Source organism: Mesocricetus auratus, unplaced genomic scaffold, assembly GCF_017639785.1.
Source record: "Mesocricetus auratus isolate SY011 unplaced genomic scaffold, BCM_Maur_2.0 Super-Scaffold_100676, whole genome shotgun sequence".
Classification (NCBI taxonomy): domain Eukaryota; kingdom Metazoa; phylum Chordata; class Mammalia; order Rodentia; family Cricetidae; genus Mesocricetus; species Mesocricetus auratus.
This window is the reverse complement of record NW_024429266.1, coordinates 78,071,499-78,092,266: the sequence shown is the minus strand read 5'-3', so window position 1 is coordinate 78,092,266 and position 20,768 is coordinate 78,071,499. Positions and strand designations below refer to the sequence as shown.

General features: G+C 45.1%; 1 protein-coding gene across 1 annotated transcript in view; it reads left to right on the top strand.

Annotated features, from left to right (window-relative positions):
- Bcl2 (BCL2 apoptosis regulator) overlaps positions 1-14,420 on the top strand; it is a 164,764-nt gene extending 150,344 nt beyond the window's left edge. The window contains exon 2 of the mRNA XM_005081454.4: positions 9,154-14,420. Within this exon, the coding sequence (XP_005081511.2) occupies positions 9,154-9,288 (135 nt within the window). The 3' untranslated portion in view covers positions 9,289-14,420. The remainder of the gene's footprint in view (positions 1-9,153) is intronic.
- The last annotated feature ends 6,348 nt before the right edge of the window (positions 14,421-20,768 follow it).

Sequence of the window (20,768 nt, the reverse complement as noted above, 5' to 3'; positions counted from 1 at the left end):
CCGAGAAAGCTCAGGCCCATTAAAGCTATGCCGTGTTTAGAATATTACCAAGAAATTATAGGACAGGGACAGGTTCACAAAGTCATGTTTGGTGACTAAATGAACAAGCAAGCTTAAGATGAGATGCCAAGACTGGGTACCGATGGAGCCTCCAGTCTCTTTTGTTGTGAACCTGGTGAATAGAAGGGTGTAGTTGTTGACCTATACCCATTCGCGTGTGTGTCTTTTGAAGTGTGGGACTGATCACGATTCCCTGTGCAGGAGGACTAGGCAGCTCTCCTTGCAAGGTTTGCATAGCTGGTGTGCATCAGGAGCCTGTATCTGTGCTCGGTTTCCAGCTCGCATCTTTCACCCAGGCAGGGCAGGTGGTCAGCGGGCCAAGGAACCCTCCAAGTGCTATCTGGGCCTCTGGCCATCTCTGGGTGTGGGTCTCCTGTACAGCTGAACATGGCTGAGTAGCCTTTGACCAGCCTTCTGGCTGCATAACCTCAAGAGCATTCACAGACATAACTTTGTAAGTTACTTTCAAACTGTTCTGCTCAAGATACAAAGCGGCCTTCAGGTTTGTCATCTCACACCCTCTTTGGCTCCTGAGACCCACCACCTCATTTGCATCCTAGCTAAATTTTCATAACAAAATATACCCCAAAGTTCCCTGGCCTAACCCAGTGCAGTAGGGCGAGTTTTATTTTTGGTGTATTAGGGCTTCTCATCTCCCGTCATTTGTCCAGCAGGTTTCTAGCTACAACCAAATGATCCTTCGATTAGGTCTCCTTGCATGTATGTCTTTGGCCTGTGCTTCAAAGAGCCCGGCCCTCTGGGCCCAGAGCCTCTCCAAGATTGGCCTGCACTGGCTGGGCAATGGGTCTCACGAGCGTGTCCCTCTGCCACTCTGAGGCCAGGCAGCTGTGTGGCCTTCAGTTAGATGCTCGTAGGCTGTTTTTCCCTTTCTGCTCCCCTCAAATCTGAAACCAGTATTTTGGGAGGATAGGGGAGGCTCAGGAGACACAGGGAGCAGATACCAGCATGCTACTGACAAAGGCGCCTTTTGCCACAGAGGGGACCCTCAGGGCCCATTCAGCACAACGCTCTGCAGAGGAAATCCTGCCCAGCCGAGCGATAAGGGGGAAATGGAGTCACTTCCTCACCAGCTGCTTCACTCAGGTAGAAACGGCCCTCACTTCCTTGTGAGTGCAAGCTTCTGCTTTTGCTCAGAGCCAAGCCTGGTGTCAAGACAATCACAGCTTCCTTGTCCTCACAGAGAGCTTCCGGCTCTGCTGATGCCTTGTGTTCTTTCCGCCCTTCGCCTCCCACTCTCAACTGGCATCCTCTTGAGCCCAGAGGTTTAATGACAGCAAACAGATGATGTTGCGTGTGAGCCTCCTGCCGCCTTAGAAGCAGCATCTACAGTTCAGAACCACCCAGCATCCTTGTGTCTGCCTGAAACACCCCTTGATCTTGGTCTTCTCCCTTGTTTTGGGTAACAGACGCTAGTACAGCCAGCTTCAAGGTCCTGGATTGTTGTGCATTTATTTCTAGAGAGCATTTTTATAAGTGTATCTTTCCAGTGTGGGTATGGCATGACAGGTCTCCCCAACAGAGGGTAAGTGTACAAAGAATAATAAAAAACCCAGAGACAGATATTAGGGTTCAAGCTGAAGATCAGAAAAGCAAAGCAGCCAACCACTAGAGAGTTCTTACCTCTACCAAGGCTCAGACCAAAGGGGGGTGGGGTGGGTGATCCTGTCCTCAGAGTGACTGCAGACTGCAATGCTCTCCACCAAACCTCAGACTGCACTGAGCTCCTGCTTATATTCCTCTCTAGTGCTGGGATTAAAGGTGTGTCATCCCAAGTGCTGGGATCAAAGGTGTGAGCTCTGTTTCTCTTTTAGACTGATTCACTCTCATGTAGCCCAGGGTGGCCTTGAACTCACATAGATCCATCTGCCCCCGTCTCCTGAGTGCTGAGATTGAAGGTGTTGCCACTATGGCCTGTCCTCTATGGCTAACGAGTGACTTAGGTATATGGCTAACTAGTGGTTTAGTATGTGTGTGACTAACTAGAGGCTTAGCTCTTAGCTAGGCATGTGGCTCACTAGTGGTTTAGTTCTGCACTCTTATCTTCAGGCCAGCTTTATTAGATTATAAACAAAATGTCCCTACATGTAAGCGGTCAGCTGCTGCCCGGGATGCCTCCCTCATGAAGGTTCACAGTGAAGGTGAGAGAGCATGATGCAATGCCTAGCACCCAAACAGCACAGAAGCTGACCAGCAAGGTCCCACGAGGGTGATGTGCTGCACCCTGGGAAGAGACTGGGTGAGCATCAGGGCCTGTGGGAAGAAGCTGCTGCAAAGAACAGCAAGTTTTCTTTAAGTTGGTCCTTTATTTGGTCTTCAAGTGTTCCTTCTCTTAAATATGTCCATTGGATTATGCTCGGAAATCCTGCTATATAATGAAAGAAATCAACTTCTGCTTCCATGTGTATTTGTCAAATGGCTAGTAGGCGACAGACCCCTAACTCCAGGAATCCAGAGAGAACTCAGACACAGACCTGCAGCTCCAGGTGCTAATGGTTGGATGAGACAAACACAGAAACAGGCGATATACATGCCATAGGTGACAAGGCGATTACTTGGCTGATTGTTGAGGAAAGCTGTGTGTAGAAAAAGTTTCTTCTACCTGGAACTGACTTGTGAACCAACCATGTTTCTAATATAAATTTAAACTTAAAAACTTTATTATTATTTAATAATAATAAAGACTATTAAAAAAAAAAAGAAAAACGTTCTTCAGGTCTCTGGATGAGCAAGGCTCCATTGAAAGGCAGAGGAAACCAAAAAGAACCAGGCTGGGCCAGAGCCTGGAAGCCTGGGACTTGAAGAATCTGGTCTCAGAGGATAAGCATGGAGGTGACAGGTGTGTAACTAGATGGATCATTCTGGCTACAATAGGCAAACATTTCATGGCAGAGCACAAGACTGGAGGAAGAGAGCAGTAATTGGGAGAGGAGGTAATGGAGACAGATCGGGTGGTGATCACCAGTGCTGTAGACGCCACCCTCCTTACCCTTCTACCTCTCCTGTGCAGTGTTTCCTAACCTGTGTGTGTTTCTGCTCTGGAGCCCATTTCACCCACGCACACAACGGAAGCACTATGGTACTGGCACCCGTGTAGACAACTTCAAGCTCTGCATACCAGAAGCTACTGTTGAAATTCCCAGCTCAGCATTCCACAATGGCTCATAGGTTTCTCTAGCAGGGTTAATCTCCAAAAGGATGGAGCCTCTCCTGCTGGAAGAGGAGAGTCTAGCTTGGCGCCTCTCCTTTCTCTCACCCCCACTCCTCAGCTACAGTGTCTTGGGGTCAGCTGCCAGATAGACTGCTTACACTCAGTCTTTGTCTCTGGGTCTGTTGGGGGGGGGACCCAACCTAACAGTACAGTTCTTTCAAGCCAGTGCCACGTGCACTCTGATGGCAGGAAGAGGGGGTGGACTTGGTAGAGGGGATGATGCTGGCCTCCACACAGGGCAATTCCTGCGGGACATGTTAAAATGCAACTGGAGGGTTAGAGATGACCGAGCTGGCAAAGTGCCTGCTGCACAGCATGAGGGTCTAAATCTGAGTCACTAGCACCCACATAAAACCTAGGACGACATCAGGCACCTGTAATCCCAGCACCAGAGAGACAGAGACCCGAAGGTTCCTTGAGTTCACCAGTCACCCAGCTCAGCCATATTGTTGGGCTTTTAGGTTCGGTGTCTCAAAAAATAAGACAGAAAGCAACTGAAGAAGACATCCAATGTTAACTTCTGGCTTTCACATGCATGTGTACCTGAACACATGCATACATACATATATACATTCATATATACTCCATATAAACATATACATATAACAAACAAGTATGTATGTGCACCCACATGCAAATATGCACACCCCATATGAACATATATATCCAACACACACAGGTGTGTATGTCCACCTGTGTGCATACATGCATACCCTATATGAACATCCAACACTCACAAGAAAGCTACTGGAACATGAATCTGGCAGTTTGAATGAGAAAAGGAAGGAATATAATAACTTTGGACCTTTATCACAGGGTGGTATTTAAGATGGGGACAAGAAAGAGGATTGACACAGAGAAAGGCAGTGATCCAGGCAGAAGCCAGAGGCATCAAACACATACCTGGACCATCCGAGGAGGAGGTGTCATGGAGGGTACAGCAAGGGGACTCTTCAGGAAGCAGGAGGAGCCCCCAAAGGATGTGGAGCACAGACGATTGGCAATGGCCGTGTGTAGTGGTACCTGACAAGCTTGGTGCACCTAACCACACAGCAGGCGTGACTGCCACGAGGTGGTCTCAGAGGCACAGGACAGGAATAAATATGACTCTAGTGAGATGAATGTGGGAAGAGAACCAAAGAAAGGGCTTGGCAGCTTGTCTGGAAGGAGAGAGAGAAGATTCCTGTCCAGGTGGGTCATGCCTCAGCACAGACATTGTGAGAAAAAATCATGTTTGCATGCCAAGGAAAAGCGGCCAAAGGAAGGGTCAAGCTGAAATGGTGCTGAGGAATGGGGACAGTTGGTGGAGGAAGGTTCCAGAAGCCAGGGGAGATGGTGGAATCAGGCTCAAGGGTTAAGATTAGTGACCTCAAGCAAGCTCTTGTGGTAGTGTGTGCTCGTTGGTCCCGATCTACTCAGAAAGGGGTGGCATTAGGTGCTGGGAGGAAAGCAGCCCGCACAGGAAAAGGAATGGCTGCTGGGGACAGTCACGGGACAGACAGCTGACGAAGCTCAGGGAAGTGCCCAGTGATTTGGAAGCTGAGAGTCAGCGCTCAGTCAGTGGCGTGTTTTTGGGGCAGAAGTTCAGCTGAGGCACAGTGTGAGTGGAGTTGAGCCTCGGGGGGAAAAGCGCATGAGCATGGGTGTGTTCACATGCTTGCACACGAGTGTGTATGTGTTATGATACACTAGCATGTTTCCAAGTGTATTTCCATTCTGTGGACCCAATATATGGATGTACTGATCTTGTTTTCAGACATCCAAATTATTTGGGGGTCTTTCTTTAAATGCAACTTGTGGATGTTGTTCATTTTTCAAGGTAACTAACTCCAGAGTGATAATTAAAGAAATGGTAACATTTTTAAGTCCTTTGATAAGCACTCTCAGATTCCAAGAGTCTCCTCATTCACCCTTGCCTGGGGTCAAAGCCTGCACAAGGCTCCTTGGAATGCCCAACCCCAGACAGTCCAGCCATACCCTTCTTGGCTCGTGATATTATTTAAATGTTATGCATCTTTGCCAACCAGCTCAGTTTGAGTTTTCCAAGCTTCTTTTCTCTTAGCCTAAATGCTGTTTCTTAGAAGATTCTGAGTGGGAGAAGGAAAATTTGGAGGGTAAGTGGCCTCTAGAGGGATGTACGAGAGAGACTGAGAATGGGGACTTGGGGACAGGCTGACAGATACCCCACAGTACAGTGTAGAGCAATGGGAACACTTGTAGCTCTGTCTGCTCTGTGTGTTCCAACTCTGAGTTGGGTACTTTGCCCCGTCGGTAACTCTGGGTGAAGGCAGACTAAGGCTAGCTATGGCCTCTGAGTTTGAAATCCACACAGAACCAGATTGGGACTCCCCTCCCCCGAATCTGAGGTGGGGACCAACACAGGGCAGAAAGACCTTCCCAGACCTGTGAGCAACCCTAACCCTGCAGATACGGTGCAGGAAACCTTGCCAGCCTTGACAAGAGCAAGGACCCTGTGTCTACTGCATGTGGACAGGATTTAGCCAGGATCATGTGTCAAAGGCCTGGGTTTCCTTTCCTACCTTTGTGGCTTTTTTCCAGAAAATATCTATTTTATTTTAAATCATGTGTATTTGGGTATGGGGATGTGCACATGAGTATAAACCCCACAGAAGCCATAGGCATTGATCCCCCTAAGTGTTGGGAACTGAACTTGGGTCCTCTGCAAGAGTAGAAAATGTTCTTAACCCCTGAGCCATTGCTCCCGCCCCTTTGTTGTTTTTAATACATAAAAATGAGCAAATATGTATTTTTAAGATGGCTTTCAAACTTAAATAATGACGAGCTATTTACATAGACATCAGAAACCTCCCTAATCGGGATGTTTGAGAAATCAAGAGACTCTCTAGAAATGGCTTTTTAGAGGTTGGGTCCCCTTGCATGTTGGAATGACAGAGGGCAGGGATTAGGGATCACGTGCAACCCCCAGGTATCAAGTGATTCACCACCACCCTGTTCTACGATCCCAGGGACTAGTTAGTAATCTGCATAGGACAAGGGGGACATCGCTACTGCCACTTCCGTCTTCAGAGCTAAACCTGGCTCCTTAGGGAGCTGCGCAGCAGTGTCCACGCAGGAGCAAGCAGGCATAACCACAGAGAGCAGAAGCAGGCAGAGCTGGTGCAGAGCTACCACAGGCCAACATGGGGGCAGACAACAATGTTATCAGTGTTTTTGTCCCCCTCCTGGACCACACGGACACATGAATTTAAGTAACATGTCACTCTTCGTAGCCACCAGTTGTAAGGCTATGGCTGAGGTAAATGAGGTTCAGGCCTGGATACTTTGCTTAAGATCACAAACTGATAGATTTTCAGAGCTGGGGCGGCGAGGTGTCACCCAGATCCTTCTGCAAGTTCAGAGGCCGTCCTAGGTCCTAGACCTTGGGGCTTCAAACCCTGCCCCCATTCTTTGGGCCAGGAGGGACTGATTTAGCACACCTCACTCTCAGAAGGTTTTTTTTTTTTAAACTGCACTTGAGAAATGACCCCTGGGATGCTCTCTGAAGCTGTTTGTGAAAAGGGGTGGAGCCTACCCAGCTCCAGAAAGGGAGGGGTCTGGGGACACATTGCTTCAGTCCTCTAGCACTGTGTACCTCCAGAATCGTCTCTGCTTCTGTCACTTCCCCCAGATGGCTGTATGACCAGGAAGGTCACATGACCAATAGTTTGATTTGTTTTAGATTTTGCCAAAGAAAAGTGAAGGACTTCAAAGAGCAGCCTGACCCTGTCAGTGGAAGACTGAATTTAAAAACAGCCCAGGAAAGATGCCCTGAAGAACGAGGGTGTCTTTGCCCGGGCCTTTAGGGCTCACAATCTCATGGCTATTAAGGAGATGGGAGGGGACCACTGGACGGGACAGCTGTCCTTTCTTCTACCTCCACCAGTCAGGTGGTCCCCCTCGTGTACAGGGAAGGCTGCTTCTTCTCGAATCCTCATTGTGGAACCTCAACTGTGACTGAGAGAACCGTGCTATGTTTCATTTGTGCTATTTGCTGTCTTTTCTGAAACTCAAACTTAGACATTTTCAACAATGGATGTATAAGAGAAATCATTTGCGCCCCCTCCTGGCAAAAATTAATCTAGCCCCTCCAGCGATGCCCAACATCTGCTTGTGGGCCAGCAACTCAGCCCTTTGCTAGTTGGGGCCAACACCACTCATGTTTGTCCGGGCTGTTTGTTCTTCTGTGGCCCTGGGTCTGAGTGGCCTGTAAACTGGAACATCTCAGCGTTGGTGCCGTTGGTATTTGGATCTGAGTCGTTCTAACAAATAAAGGTTGTTCAAGCCTTCCTGGATGTTGACGTCCCTGACATGTGCCCACTACATACCAATAGCAACTTTGCTCCAAGTAATGAGGACCAAATATTTTCAGACATCACCAACTGTCCCCTGGGGGACAGGATGGTCCTTTACATGAACCACTGCCCTAAACTGCAGTCAACTTTGCAAACAATGCCATTGGTCAGAAGGCCACTATGAGGTGGCAAGGACACTTCGGCGCAAACCTGTCATGATTGTTGGTAACAACTTTGATGCATTGTGTCAACAAGGTTCTAGGAACCTATTATTTTTTTAGAATGAGTGGCTAAGCATCTTGTATAAAAAACTTGTGTCATAATATTTCTTTTAATTCCTAAAGTTTGAAACACAATAAAAATTTGTCTGTAAAGTGCAGGATACCATGCACTCATGAAAAAAAATCCATGCAAATACATAGTTCACAATGGAGCAGTTCCCCTCATCATGCCTTTACCCTCCCCCTTAAGGATACTTCGGGATCCTCAGAGGTGGTTACGCACAGAAGGAACGGGTTGATAAGCTTGCGGGTGAGGTAGGTCAGACTCACAACAGTGTAAGGCCTGAGGAAATGTCCCAGCTGGCAAAGTGCTGGCCACACCAGCGTAAGGAACTGCTTTTAGTCCCGCAGCATTGTGTGAAGCTAGACGTGGGGGGCACACATGCAGAGTCCCAGGGTCAGGGGGGACACAGCGAAGGGCGTTGGCTTGGGTCTGGGTTCCGAACCTGACACGACCATGCATGTACTGCACACGTTCCTTAACCTTCTGTGAGTCTTGGAGGTTCACATCACCTCTTCCTCAGTAGGGTTTTAAAAAGCAAATTCCTAGAAGTGAGCGGGGCCGGCCGTCTGGTCAGTTATGCTGAGCCTTGTCACTCCCTCGCAGCTGTCCCGTGACAGACAGCCCCTGTTCCAACAGTCAGGCGAGATTTTCATCTGCTGAACAGGAAGAACTAAAATGATCTTGTAAGATTGGTGTGAATATGTAAAACAATGCATGCAGAGGCATCTAGAACAGTGCCTAGGATACAGTATGAACACAGTGAAATCCTGTGGGAGATATTGCTTTATCGTTTTATTTTTTATGAATGGCTGTGCTAGCAAACAAACAAACAAACAAACAAAAACCTGCCAATTTTTCCAAGCTCTTACTGTACAAAGCTCTTGTGAAACAGGGCTCGCCCCCAGTAACTGTCATAGAGGGCAATGAATAAGAAAGTGTTCCTATGACAGTTACTGGGGGTGAGCCCTGTTTCACAAGAGCTTTGTTCAGTAAGAACTTCTAGTCTGCTTTACATATTCTACACTGTAGAGTCGAGGAGCACCTGGCGTGTAGACAGGGTACCAGGAAACACTTCTTGACCGAGGAAGCAGCTTTCCAGTCATCACCTCCCCCAAAGAGTAGGTTTGCATCCCCCTCTAACTTCGGGGATTCCCTGGCATGTTGGAGGCACAGGGTACTGTCCCTGCCCTGTTGGTGGAGAGGCCTTCTGAGTTCTCTTGGTGGCTAATGTCCTTTCTTTGTCTTTCTTTCTCTCTCCCACTACAGGACGCATTTGTGGAACTGTACGGCCCCAGCGTAAGGCCTCTGTTTGATTTCTCCTGGCTGTCTCTGAAGACCCTGCTCAGCCTGGCCCTGGTGGGGGCCTGCATCACTCTGGGTGCCTACCTGGGCCACAAGTGAGGTTCACCGACCTGCTCCCCAAAATATGCAAAAGGTTCACTAAAGCAGTAGAAACAGTATGCATTGTCAACAATGTACCATGAGACAAAGTTGTGATCTTTTTTTTAAAGATGAACACACACCACACACATACACCACACACACACACACACACACACACACACACACACACACACACACACACACACACACACACACCATGCACACACACACATATTCAGGCAAACGGTCGAATCAGCTATTTACTGCCAAAGGGAAATATCATTTATTTTTTACATTATTTAGGAAAAAAGAGATTTATTTATTTAAGACAGTTCCATTGAAACTCCAGGCTTTGAAAACCCTACCACGAACTGCCAAGCATCGCTTTGTGGCTCCACCTGCTGGACTATGCCAATGGATTCCAATCTGTTTTCCATATTGGCCAAACTGGCCCACCATCGAAAGAGCAAATGGCCAGGCCCCTGACTGCTGGGAAGCCTGTACTCTGGCTGCTGGGAGCCGGGGAGGAGGCCTCCACGGGATCTGTATAAACTGGCCGTGGGGGCTCAGATACTGTAGGGAGAAGACACCTACAAAGTCTGCTCCTCCTTGGGCTGGAGAGGGGACTTTGTATATGACTCACATGGTACACACCCAGTCAGAGGACAAAGGCTGGGGACTTCAGATGGACTTGGTACCCACTGAGACGTCCCCACTGAAAGACACTGATGGGAAAATGCCCTTAAACCATAGGAAATTATTTTTTTAAGCTACCAATTGTGCCGAGAAGCATTTTAGCAGTTTATACAGTATCATCCAGTACCTTAAACCCTGACTGTAGATATTCATATATTTTGGATACACCCACCCCTCCTCCAATGCTCACTCTGAGTCTCAAACAGAAGCTTCTGGATTCGAGGAAGTGGACGTGTGGTGACTTCTTCAGCATCAGGAAGAATGGGGGTCATCCAGAATGTCAGGCGGCCACAAGTGCCTGCTTTTAGGAGACCGACACCTGCAGAACCTACCCTGTGACCCGGTGAGGCCTCAGCCTGACTGAGCCTTGGCCCTCAACAATCTCCTCATGGGGGATGGAACAGAGCGGTTGGTCTCTGAATGTCTGGAAGCTGACAGAGCTCGGAATTGCACAGTCAGAAAGAGCAATAGTGAGACTCACTCTGGGGCCTGCTGCATCTGGAGCATGAGCGCAATGACTCTTCTTAAGATACTTGCCGCTGTAGAGAGAGAAGGCAGGCTCAGTGCCAGAGGTGTGGTGAGGACATCATCACCCCAGAAAGGAAGCCTGTGGCCCTGGACACACCCACATGTACCTGTTAGCAGTGGTTTGTCATGTTTAAGAAAAGGCTTTAAATTACTTTGGGGAGGGTCACAAATCCTGAAGGAAGCGCTGAAGTGAGGTACAAGGATTCAACAGCCGGCCTGTGTCTGTAAAACATTATCTCGCCCTTGCAGTTTGGTTTCATTTGAAAACCTGAGAGAGGGAGAGGAAAAAAAAAGTTTCGGGTATGTATGGAATGTAGAGATTATCTGTACATCCTGAGGGGTGGGAGGTTAGTTTGTATAGAGGAATAACAAAAGAAGTGAAATCTCCAGCTAATGAAAAGGGAAACATCTTTTCCCCAGAGTTCAGCATTAGTGTGGAGACATTTGTGGAGTTACTCTGTGGCATTATCACACTCTGTATCGTTCATCTGTATTAACTTCGGAATGTACTTCATTAGATGTTTATTGCTGTGGTTGATATTTCAAAAGCTGCTTTCAAAAAGAATACATGCATCTCAGCATTGTTTAGGTTGTATTTAGTTAGGACCTCTAGAATTTTTGTTAGCAAGACAAACAAAAAGGGTAATTTTTCTGTCTGAGATATTTGTCTCTTGATTCTTCATAAGCATTTCTGAGAAGGTAGGCTAAACCTGAGAGGCAAGAGGGGCCTGAGAGAGCCTGGATCTCATCACTCCCCTCAGTAGCTTTGTCCGGACTCACCTCTCTGCCTCTATAGACACCCCCCACCCTGCCCCGCCCCCGCCCCCGCCCCCCTGCCGTGCTTATAGTGATGGATATAGCTGCTGTTCACTTGACCTTGTTTCTTCAAGGTTTACTTGTCCCTGGATGATTCAGCATTGAACTCAAGTTACCTAGGATTACATGCATGTTTGGTTAAACCCAGGAGGTTCATTGAGTTGGAAATCCAGATGGGAAGAGAGCAAAGGGTTAGAAGCCGGCTATGGCGATGGGGCGGCCTTCAGAAAGGTGCTTTGCATGGCCTGTTCGAACACAGAGGCATCAGGAGTCCTCTTAGTCCTTCCCCTGGGCCTGTCTCCCTGAAATGCAGAGCTACCTTGCTTCATTGAGAGGGCAGGGAAGTCAGACCTCCCCAGTAGGTCTTGGAGAACAAGGAGGTCAGAACTTTTCAAGTTATCTTAATTTTTAAGCAAAATATTATCCTATGAAAGGTTTACATTCTCCACATGGTGAATATGGAATAAGAAACCTGTGCTGCTATCCTGCCAAGATCGTTGTAATGGAGTCAGTTTGCAGTACATGCCAACTGGCGGGGCTCCTTCAAGCTGCTTTAGAACTAACGATGAAGAACACGGACATTTTTAATATAAAACCTGCTTCTTGTTTGGTTTTGTTGTTATTGTTCAAACTGGGATTTGTAGAGTATTTGAAAAATGTATATACATATATATATTAAAAGAAAGGAAAAGGTCATAGGATTCCTTCAGGTGTGGGATTTTGTTTTCTGATTTGAATAGCAAATTCACCCAGTCACTGGACCCCAGTATTGAGACCCCAGCCACAGCATTGTGGCTGTTCTTGCTCTAAGAGTAGTTGATGGTGCATTTTTCTTGTTAAAAACATGTTAGAAGAAAAGAGTGTATATAGAAGCCTTGACTAGACTTTTTTTTCCTCCTTTTTTTAAAAATAGTCTGTTATTTTGCATTAAGGCAACAGAGAGCTATCCCCATTCATTTCATATTAAGAAGGGTTTCACACCCGAATCTCGACTCCTCTGTAAGCTTTGGAATTTTCTCTACATCCTAGTCAAGCAGACAGAACTTACACACTTCCCAAACCATGCTGAAAGGGTTAGAGAAAGTTCATGAGAAGAGCGCCCTGATGCTTTCCATTGCTCCAGGAGCCTCACCCAGGCACTCTGGAAGAGAGATGGAAAAAGCAGAGATGCCCATCCCCAGTGACTTTTCAGGGCCTGAACATGTGTGTAGACTTGAGCTTTCCATGGCAGCCACAGTTAAAGAAATACTTTCATGTAGTTCAACTAACATCATCCATCCTGCCCAGATCTCTTGTCTCTGCATGTTTGGGTGTGGCCTTCAGTCATACATACTTTCTTTTCCACTGGCAAATATTTATTACATCTAAAAGCCTTGCTGTGTCTGAGGGAAGGGATAGCAGGGTTCAGGAAGTATTTATAAATCCACAGGGATTATAATAATCAAGACTGAATGTAGATAATGGGGTAATACTCACACAGCTAGTTTTCACACTGAACAGAATGGGCAGAATTGTGAATCATCTATATTGGTAATCAAACCTAGACTAAAACAACGCTTAAATGTGAACTTCAGTTCTAACTGGGCTTTGAAGGTGATGGGTTTCTTTATACTTTCTTATCACTTATGGTTAGAAATGCACACCTACTCTATCAGGAAAAAAATAACAGGAAAAGGTTGAAATACAAGCCAATCTAAGGAAATTAGGGAGCCGCTGAAGTTCTAGTCTAATCTTATTCTATGGTGTCTATTGCAGCCCAGACAAATATGGTTACACACTTCTTTAAGAAATACAATTCTACATTGTCAGGCTCGTGAAGGCTCTAATCAGATCTGTATTGTTGCCCAATTTGGATCTTTCAGGGATTTTTCTATGTCATTATTATTATAGGGACAAAGGACATTTGTTATGAGGTGGGAGGGAAGAAGAATTCTTATACAAGTGGAACATTGCCCAGACTGGACCAGGGTATGATGGTCTTCTGCAAGATCAGAACTGTGGGGGATGAGGGACTTTTATAGGGGTTGATGTTATGTTCCTCTAAAGGCTTTTTGCAAGAAGTGGGGATCGTTTTTAAGCTCTATGGTACATTTAGATCCCAAGGACACTGACATAGTTCAAAGTCTGGCTTAATATAGCCATGCAGTAGCATATGTTTCAACTTGGATATGGCTAGTGAGTGTTTAAACAGTCAGTTTGACATTTCAACCAATGGGATACTTAAACAACAACCTTCCAGTTGGTAGGGACATCTGTTTCTCAATGTTTATTATACACAATGTAGGAAAAAAATTAAATAAGATGGAATTAAGTAAAACATTGTGAGGCTGAATTAGGTAAAGGATTGTAGCTGTCCCTTAGCCTTACCCAGGGAATCCTTCATTCCTCCATCTACAGACACCTGGTATGGAGGACAAATGGTATGTTACACTTCATCATGGATAGCCAAGAAAAATAACCTAAAGCCAGTCAGTTCTTTGTGCTCCAAATTCAGTACAGAAGACAAAACAAACAAAAAGATAACAATAACAACAAAAAGAACAGTCATGGGAGATGGAAAAGCCAGCTTATCAGAAATCCTGGGAATGTTATTGTGCTGGACAGGTGGCGAAACAGCAATGCCTCCACCTTCCCACTTGGGGAACCTGCACTGGGGTCCTCCAGATGGTTCATTTCATTAAATTCTTCCCTCTAAGACAACAATCTGAAGGATTGATGGCAGAGTGTTTCATTGGAGAGAGTGGTTGTTTATTATAATATCTTCTTAACTTTTCAACCAAGCTTTGCTTTGGCTTCAGTTATATTGGGGTTATTTTTAAGTAAAGTAAGTGTACAAATATACGTGTTTTGTATTGAAAGCTTTGTTATTAAGATTTTCATACTTCTATCCACGGGCTGCTTTTAAGGTTGATACTCTTCTGCGTGGTTGATGCCTAAAGCACTGTACATACAAGAAAATATATAAGTGTACTTTGCATAGTTAAGGTAAAGTAAGTCTCCAGTTGGCTACCATTAAATATAATGGCACTTTGTTTGTGTTATTGGAAAATGTTACATTGCCATTAACTCCCCTTGTCTGTCTGAAGAAAAATAAAGTACAGCGTGCAGCATCAGTTGTCCTGTTGAACTGTTTATAACATGCTAACATGGTGTGCCTGGCATTCATCATTATCAAAGGTGACTTTGGAAATCCTTCTTAGCAAGCCACGAGGACCATCATGAACACAGTCTAATAAAGTCCTTGGAGACCACGCTGAGGGATTGCCTTACCAGAAAAATCACCTTAGAAGGAATACTTTTTGTTTCTTGGTTGCTAGTTGCCTGGAACGGTTCAGGATAGAGCAGCCATGAATTCTATTGCCTGAAAGAATTCATTTTGCTATTTGGCGAGTTCTTTCATATGGATGGGAATTCCAACCTCTATTCCTGTCCTGTTTTCATTGCTGTCAGTGTAATAAAATATTCTGACAAAAAGTAATTTAGGAAAGAAAGGGTTTATTTGAGATCACAATTCCAAGTTATAGTCCATATTAGCAGAAAACTGAAAGTCATAAGAACTTAAAACAGCTAGTCACACCCCACTCACAGTCAAGGGCAGGGGACTGCATATGTGCATGCTGGTGCTCAGCTCAGTTTCTTCACTCTTACCCAGTTCAAGCCTCTGCCTAGGGAGTGGTGCTGCCCACAGTGGGCTAGACCTTCTAACATCAGTGAACTTAAGAGAATCCCACGTAGATATGCCCGTAGACCAACCCAGTGTAGACAATCCCTCATAGAGACTCTTCCCAGTTATTTGTTTTTTGTTTTTTTTTTGTTTGTTTGTTTGTTTGTTTTTTGGTTTTATAAGACAGGGTTTCCTCTGTATTGTTTTGGAGGCTGTCAGTCCAGCCTGGCCTCGAACTCACAGAGATCCGCCTGCCTCTGCCTCCCTAGTGCTGGGATTAAAGGCGTGTGCCACCACCGCCTGCTCTTTCCAGTTCTTTATGGATTGTGTCAAGTTGACAATTAAAGCTATCCATCATCATTCCACAATATGATATGCTATGTGAAAAGGTGAGAAACTGAAAGCTAAAGTTAATGAGACAAAACCAACACTTGCTTGGGAGTATATAAACCCTTAAGTTACAAGCGATTCAGTGTTTCTTATGTTTGGGTCTAATATCCTAAGCCTCAATATCACAAGTCTCTGCCTTTCAACAAACTATCTATAAGTTGATAACTCCATCCCACATCTTCGTCTTGAGCTCAAAACATATGTATTCAACTAAATATTCAGCATCTCCTCTTGATTAATCTGTAAATGTGTCGGTTTCAATACGGTTCAAGCAGAATTCTGATCTGAGCCAGCAGAATAGGCAACCAGTGATAACGGCCTGTAGCTTTATGATGAATGGAGATTTAAAAAAAGAAACAGAGCAGGGCAGTGGTGGTGCACGTTTTTAATCCCAGCACTCAAGGGAGGCAGAGACAGGAGGATCTCTGTGAGTTTGAGGCCAGCCTGGTCTACAGAGCAAGTTCCAGGACAACCAAGACTATACAGAGAAACCCTATCTCAGAGAGAGAGAGACAGAGACAGAGACAGAGACAGAGACAGAGAGAAGCATGACCAGTGGCTTGCTGTAGTAGTGTTTTATTATAATGATTATAATGTCATCCTCTTTAAATTTTATTAAATCCATAAAGTAGGTGTTATTATCACCAACTTTTATTGGTATAAATTAATATTTACAATATTGAAGCTAAAGAGGTCTATAAGCTAAGGTAGATAAAAGTTAGGCTGCAATAACAAAAAAAACTTAAAAATAAAAAGAAGATATATGCACAACTAAATGCAATGATTTCACATTATGGTGAGTAAAGCCCAAAGTATAGCCCAAAACTAAGATTAAAGAAAACTGACTACCTACAACAGGTAAGAGGAGTACAGAAGTTACTGTCAAAGCAATGTCATTTTAGACCTCATCTCAGTTAGGGTTTCTGTTGCTGTGAAGAGACACCATGACCACGGCAACTCTTATAAAGGAAAATATTTACTGGGCTGGCTTACAGTTCCAGAGGTTCAGTCCATTATCTTCATGGTGGGACATGGCAGCGTGCAGGCAGACGTGGTGCTGGAGAAGAGTCTGAGGGCTATACATCTTGATCTGCAATCAACGGGAAGTGAATTGTGTCACTAGGCACAGCTTAAGCATAGGAGACCTCAAAGCCCACCCCTATATTGGCATACTTCCTCCAACAAGGCCACACCTACTCCAACCAAGCCACACCTCCTAAGAGTGCCACTCCCTACGGGGGACATTTTCTTTCAAAGCACCTCAGACCTCAATAAAGAAATCAGGTCAGGGAGACACCACACAGAGAAAGTCCTCTAGGGAGGATGTGTTCCTGAGCATGCCAGCTGAAGGTCACAGTTCAAAAGGGGAAAATGGCCATCACATACTGAGGCATGATCAAATACAGATCATAAAGCATGTATTCAAAAGGTTAAAAATGACAGATATGGATACTTGGATACTCAGCTTGAGTCACAAAGATAGCACCTTTGGCTCTCTTCGGCTGTCATCCTTAGCTAAAATAGGAAAAGACATTTCAAAGATGCATGTGTTTGTTCTGAAAACTGCCTGCCTCTTTAGCAGTCAGCATGCAGTGTGGATGCAATGGCCCTTAGGAGCCTCTGTCTTCCATCAGTGATCCAAATCTGGCCTCTTTCTATCTTGTTGTTTATCACCTTCAACAGAGACTTACACACAAGCATCGTAGCCTTTCAAGGCTTCTAAAAACCATAGGGGAAAGTTTTCATCCCTTCTCAGTGTCTGATCCCCAAATATAGAGAAAGTAGGAAGTAGGTTTTGTTCCTTCACATTGAAAAGACGAAGCTTTGTTAGGATGTACTTTATAACAGTAAAACGAACAAACAAAAACAACCCCCCCCCAAAAAGCCATCTTAGCCTGTGCGGTTGTCTTGCTTCTATTTCTTTGTCCAGCTCTCCAAGTGTGTGCCATCTGAAGAATTGGCAAGATCTTTGTGTGTGTCCTTGGTAAGGTAACAGAATAGGTCAGACAACACTTGCTACTCCCTTATTCTCTTTCCTATGAAAGTAGACCCTGATTTCTTCTTGTTACGTTTCTTGCTTTATAATTTGCAGTATAAAGGAAAAAGAGTTGAAGTTTTGTTACTCTTACCTGTTGAGTATAAAATCAATGCCATGATTTAAAGCCAGCTTTAACGAAATACTTTGAATTTGAAGCAAACTTTAATTAAATACTGGCCAGGTTGTCAGACACTGGCCAGGCCCATGCCAGGGTTCCCAGGAAATGGCACTGAGTCACCTTTTGTGTGTTTCCCATCAGGTCCAAATCAAGGGCAAGCATATATCCTGACACCCTTCCTGTCTGCATACATCCCACATGAATCCAGTCAAGGGGCAAACATATATCCTGACGTATGTCCTACGTCCATACCCTCCTGCTCACATGTAATCAAGCACATCATTTGCAGATGTACCAAACGAGAAGGGCAAACAGGAACTTATTTTTAACTGTCTTAACTGCAAACAGCAGTCTTAACCTGCAAGGTATATTGTTCCTGTTTTGGTCTTCCATTAACTTGCAAGATATATAGTTAATGTTCCTGGTTTATTTTCAGAGTTTCTTCCTTCCCATGTTTTTTGTAAATACTCCTCCCCCATGCGTGTGCATGTGTGTATGATAGTGTTTATTACTGTGGATCAGTATACATGTGTGTGTGTGTGTGTGTGTGTGTGTATACTGTTGCAAATACATTTCAGAACATCATTTTGTTGTTTGCTATCTTTTAAAGTGAGTGCAGCCGATTCCCCTTTTCACCTTATTTATCAATAATCTGCATCCTTGGAAACATCATCTTTAGCCTATACTACTTAACATCTCAGCCTTCACTGTCGCCCAAAGCCCCGACTTAATGCAGTGTTTTCGCGTTTTGTCTTTTCTTATCCACAGGACAATGTATCTCTGACATGATTTAAATGACAGAATTCTTTCAGGTTCTCCAACAGCTCCTCCATAAAGGTAGAAAAGGAACCTCAAGGGGAACCATCAGAAGTTCTGAAAGTCTCACCAGGTGTTGTGGCACACACCTTTAGTCCAGGCAGACAGAGCTCTGTGAGTTTGAGGCCAGACCTCCAGAGCACCAAGGGCTGTATACATAGTGACACTGTGTCTCAAAATAGACAAACAAACACTACAAGACCCCCAATACCTTGCTTTTCCCTCCTTGCATACTGGCAAGTCTCTCTGCATAGTTTTACAGGTGCTGTATGAGAACAGGGGACTTGAGAGATGATGGATGCTTTACTATTCTCAGTAGTCACAGATGCCAGAATGATTCGCCTTATTAACCAGGATCCATACACCCCAATTTTTACAGACCAATGTCAAGAGAGGTAGGTGACACCTGCAGACACGATTGTAACACAGGACAGGAATTGTGACCTTATTTTAGACAATAAACCTGACTGCCTGTTGGAAGGGAAACACTAGCCCTGTCTTCTGAGGTTGTTCCCTGGACGCAGTGTGAGGCCAGGGGCAGTCAGTTCTTTGCTTGAAGCATGAACAGGAACAGAGGAAGGCACAGAAAATGTCTCTCTACAGTAACACAGAATAAACACGCCAGGTCATCAAATGCTTACAACACAGGCTTTGCCCCTCAAAGTTAAATGCCCCAGCTACAGTCTCAGCCCTGTGTCATCCCCAATCTCTGCTGCATGTGACACTAGGAGTTCATTATTCCAGTGTATGTATGTACATACAGACATACACACACTCACACACACACACACACACACACACACACACACACACGCACGCACGCACGCACGCACACACGCGTGCATCCATGCACATGCTTTTTTAATGCCAAGGCACTAGACTGAAGGTTCCAACCCTAACTGTATTTATCAGGGCTTGCAGTCTCTGGAGCTGAGTGTGTAGTAGAGTTCTTGGATAGTATGCATAAGACCCTTGGTTCAGTCCCCAACACCACACAAACAAACAATGATGGTACATGTCTGTTACAACAGCACTCAAGATATGCAGTCAAGAGAGTCACAAGGTCAAGGACAACCTCAGTTACACAGCAAGTTCAAGGCCAGCATGAGCTGCCTCAAACAAACAAACAAGCAACCAAGCAAACAAACAAACAAATCCTAATGGCTAGGACTCAACCTACTTTTGCAAGTTGTGATAAACAACCTATTGGGCCAATATCTCTTTCAACGGTTTATACAAATTGTGACCCTAATCCCCATCCAAAGAGTTGCCTACAGGCTGCTGATCATCTAGTTCACCCACCTCCCATTCATGGCACCAGAATGTTTGCTAACAACTCTTCTGTGGCCATTCCGGGGTCAATGTCAACATATAACCTCTGTCCAAGACCAGGTCCTGGCTCAGCTCATCCTCGCCATCATTTCCCCAGTTCCCCATACCAAATACCATGGTCAAACCAATGTACACTCTGCTCATTTTGTGGGTTAATGAATAAAGTCTGCCATTCAATACATTTGTCAAATGCTGTTCTACTTGAAGAAGGCCTAGGCTAGATTCCAGGCACCTGGAATTGTGAAGAGCATGGCCTTCCACACAGGAACACTCATGCTAGTGCCCTGGCACCTTTAATGAGTGTTTATCTCAAACCATTTAATGGGTTCATGGTGTTAAGGAAAGACTTGCTACTTAGATTTCTAAGTATCTTTTAACTTGGGTTGTATGGGGGTCACTGCCCACAGGTAAACCATACTCATGTCTTCCTCTGGTCGAGCCTTGGACAATGGGCTCTCCACCATGTGCTTGTAGATTTTTCCATCAGTCTTTGTCATCCAGAGAAATGGCTCCCCTCCATCTCATAGTCACAAGCAGAGCTGTGGAAGCAGCACAACTTGGGACTAAAACAGTGTGGTCTTTGATCCTCTACCCCAAGAGGATAGTCATTGCTCAGACCCATGTGGAAGCTCTTAGCTGGAGAACAACAAGAAAAAATAAAGACGGATAAAATATTTATAGAAAAATGATTTTTCACAAGCAGACATTGGTTCTAAAAAGCTTTTAGAAATATAATTATTGTCTCCTTCTTGGGTCTTTCTGTTTTTAATATGAAACACTTTAAAGCCCTGGTTTGATTTCCAGGAAGCAATAATCCATTGTTGCCTTGGGTGGTGTTTAGGAAAGAAACTAGGTCTCAGAAGAGAAAAAGTTTCCATTGAAATTGCTCCTGGGGCTTCTTCAGTGTTCTTGCATAATAAGGTTCCTGTCCCAGGGGCAGAGCCAGCCAAACATCTTTCCTTTGGCACCTCCCAAAGAGTCCCCATCCTACAGGGGACACAGCTGGATGCTTGGCCTCATGCACACTCACCTACCTAGTGACTGTGTCATTCCAACCCGAAGAGACAGCTCTGGGCCAGCACTGCCCAACAAAAATAACA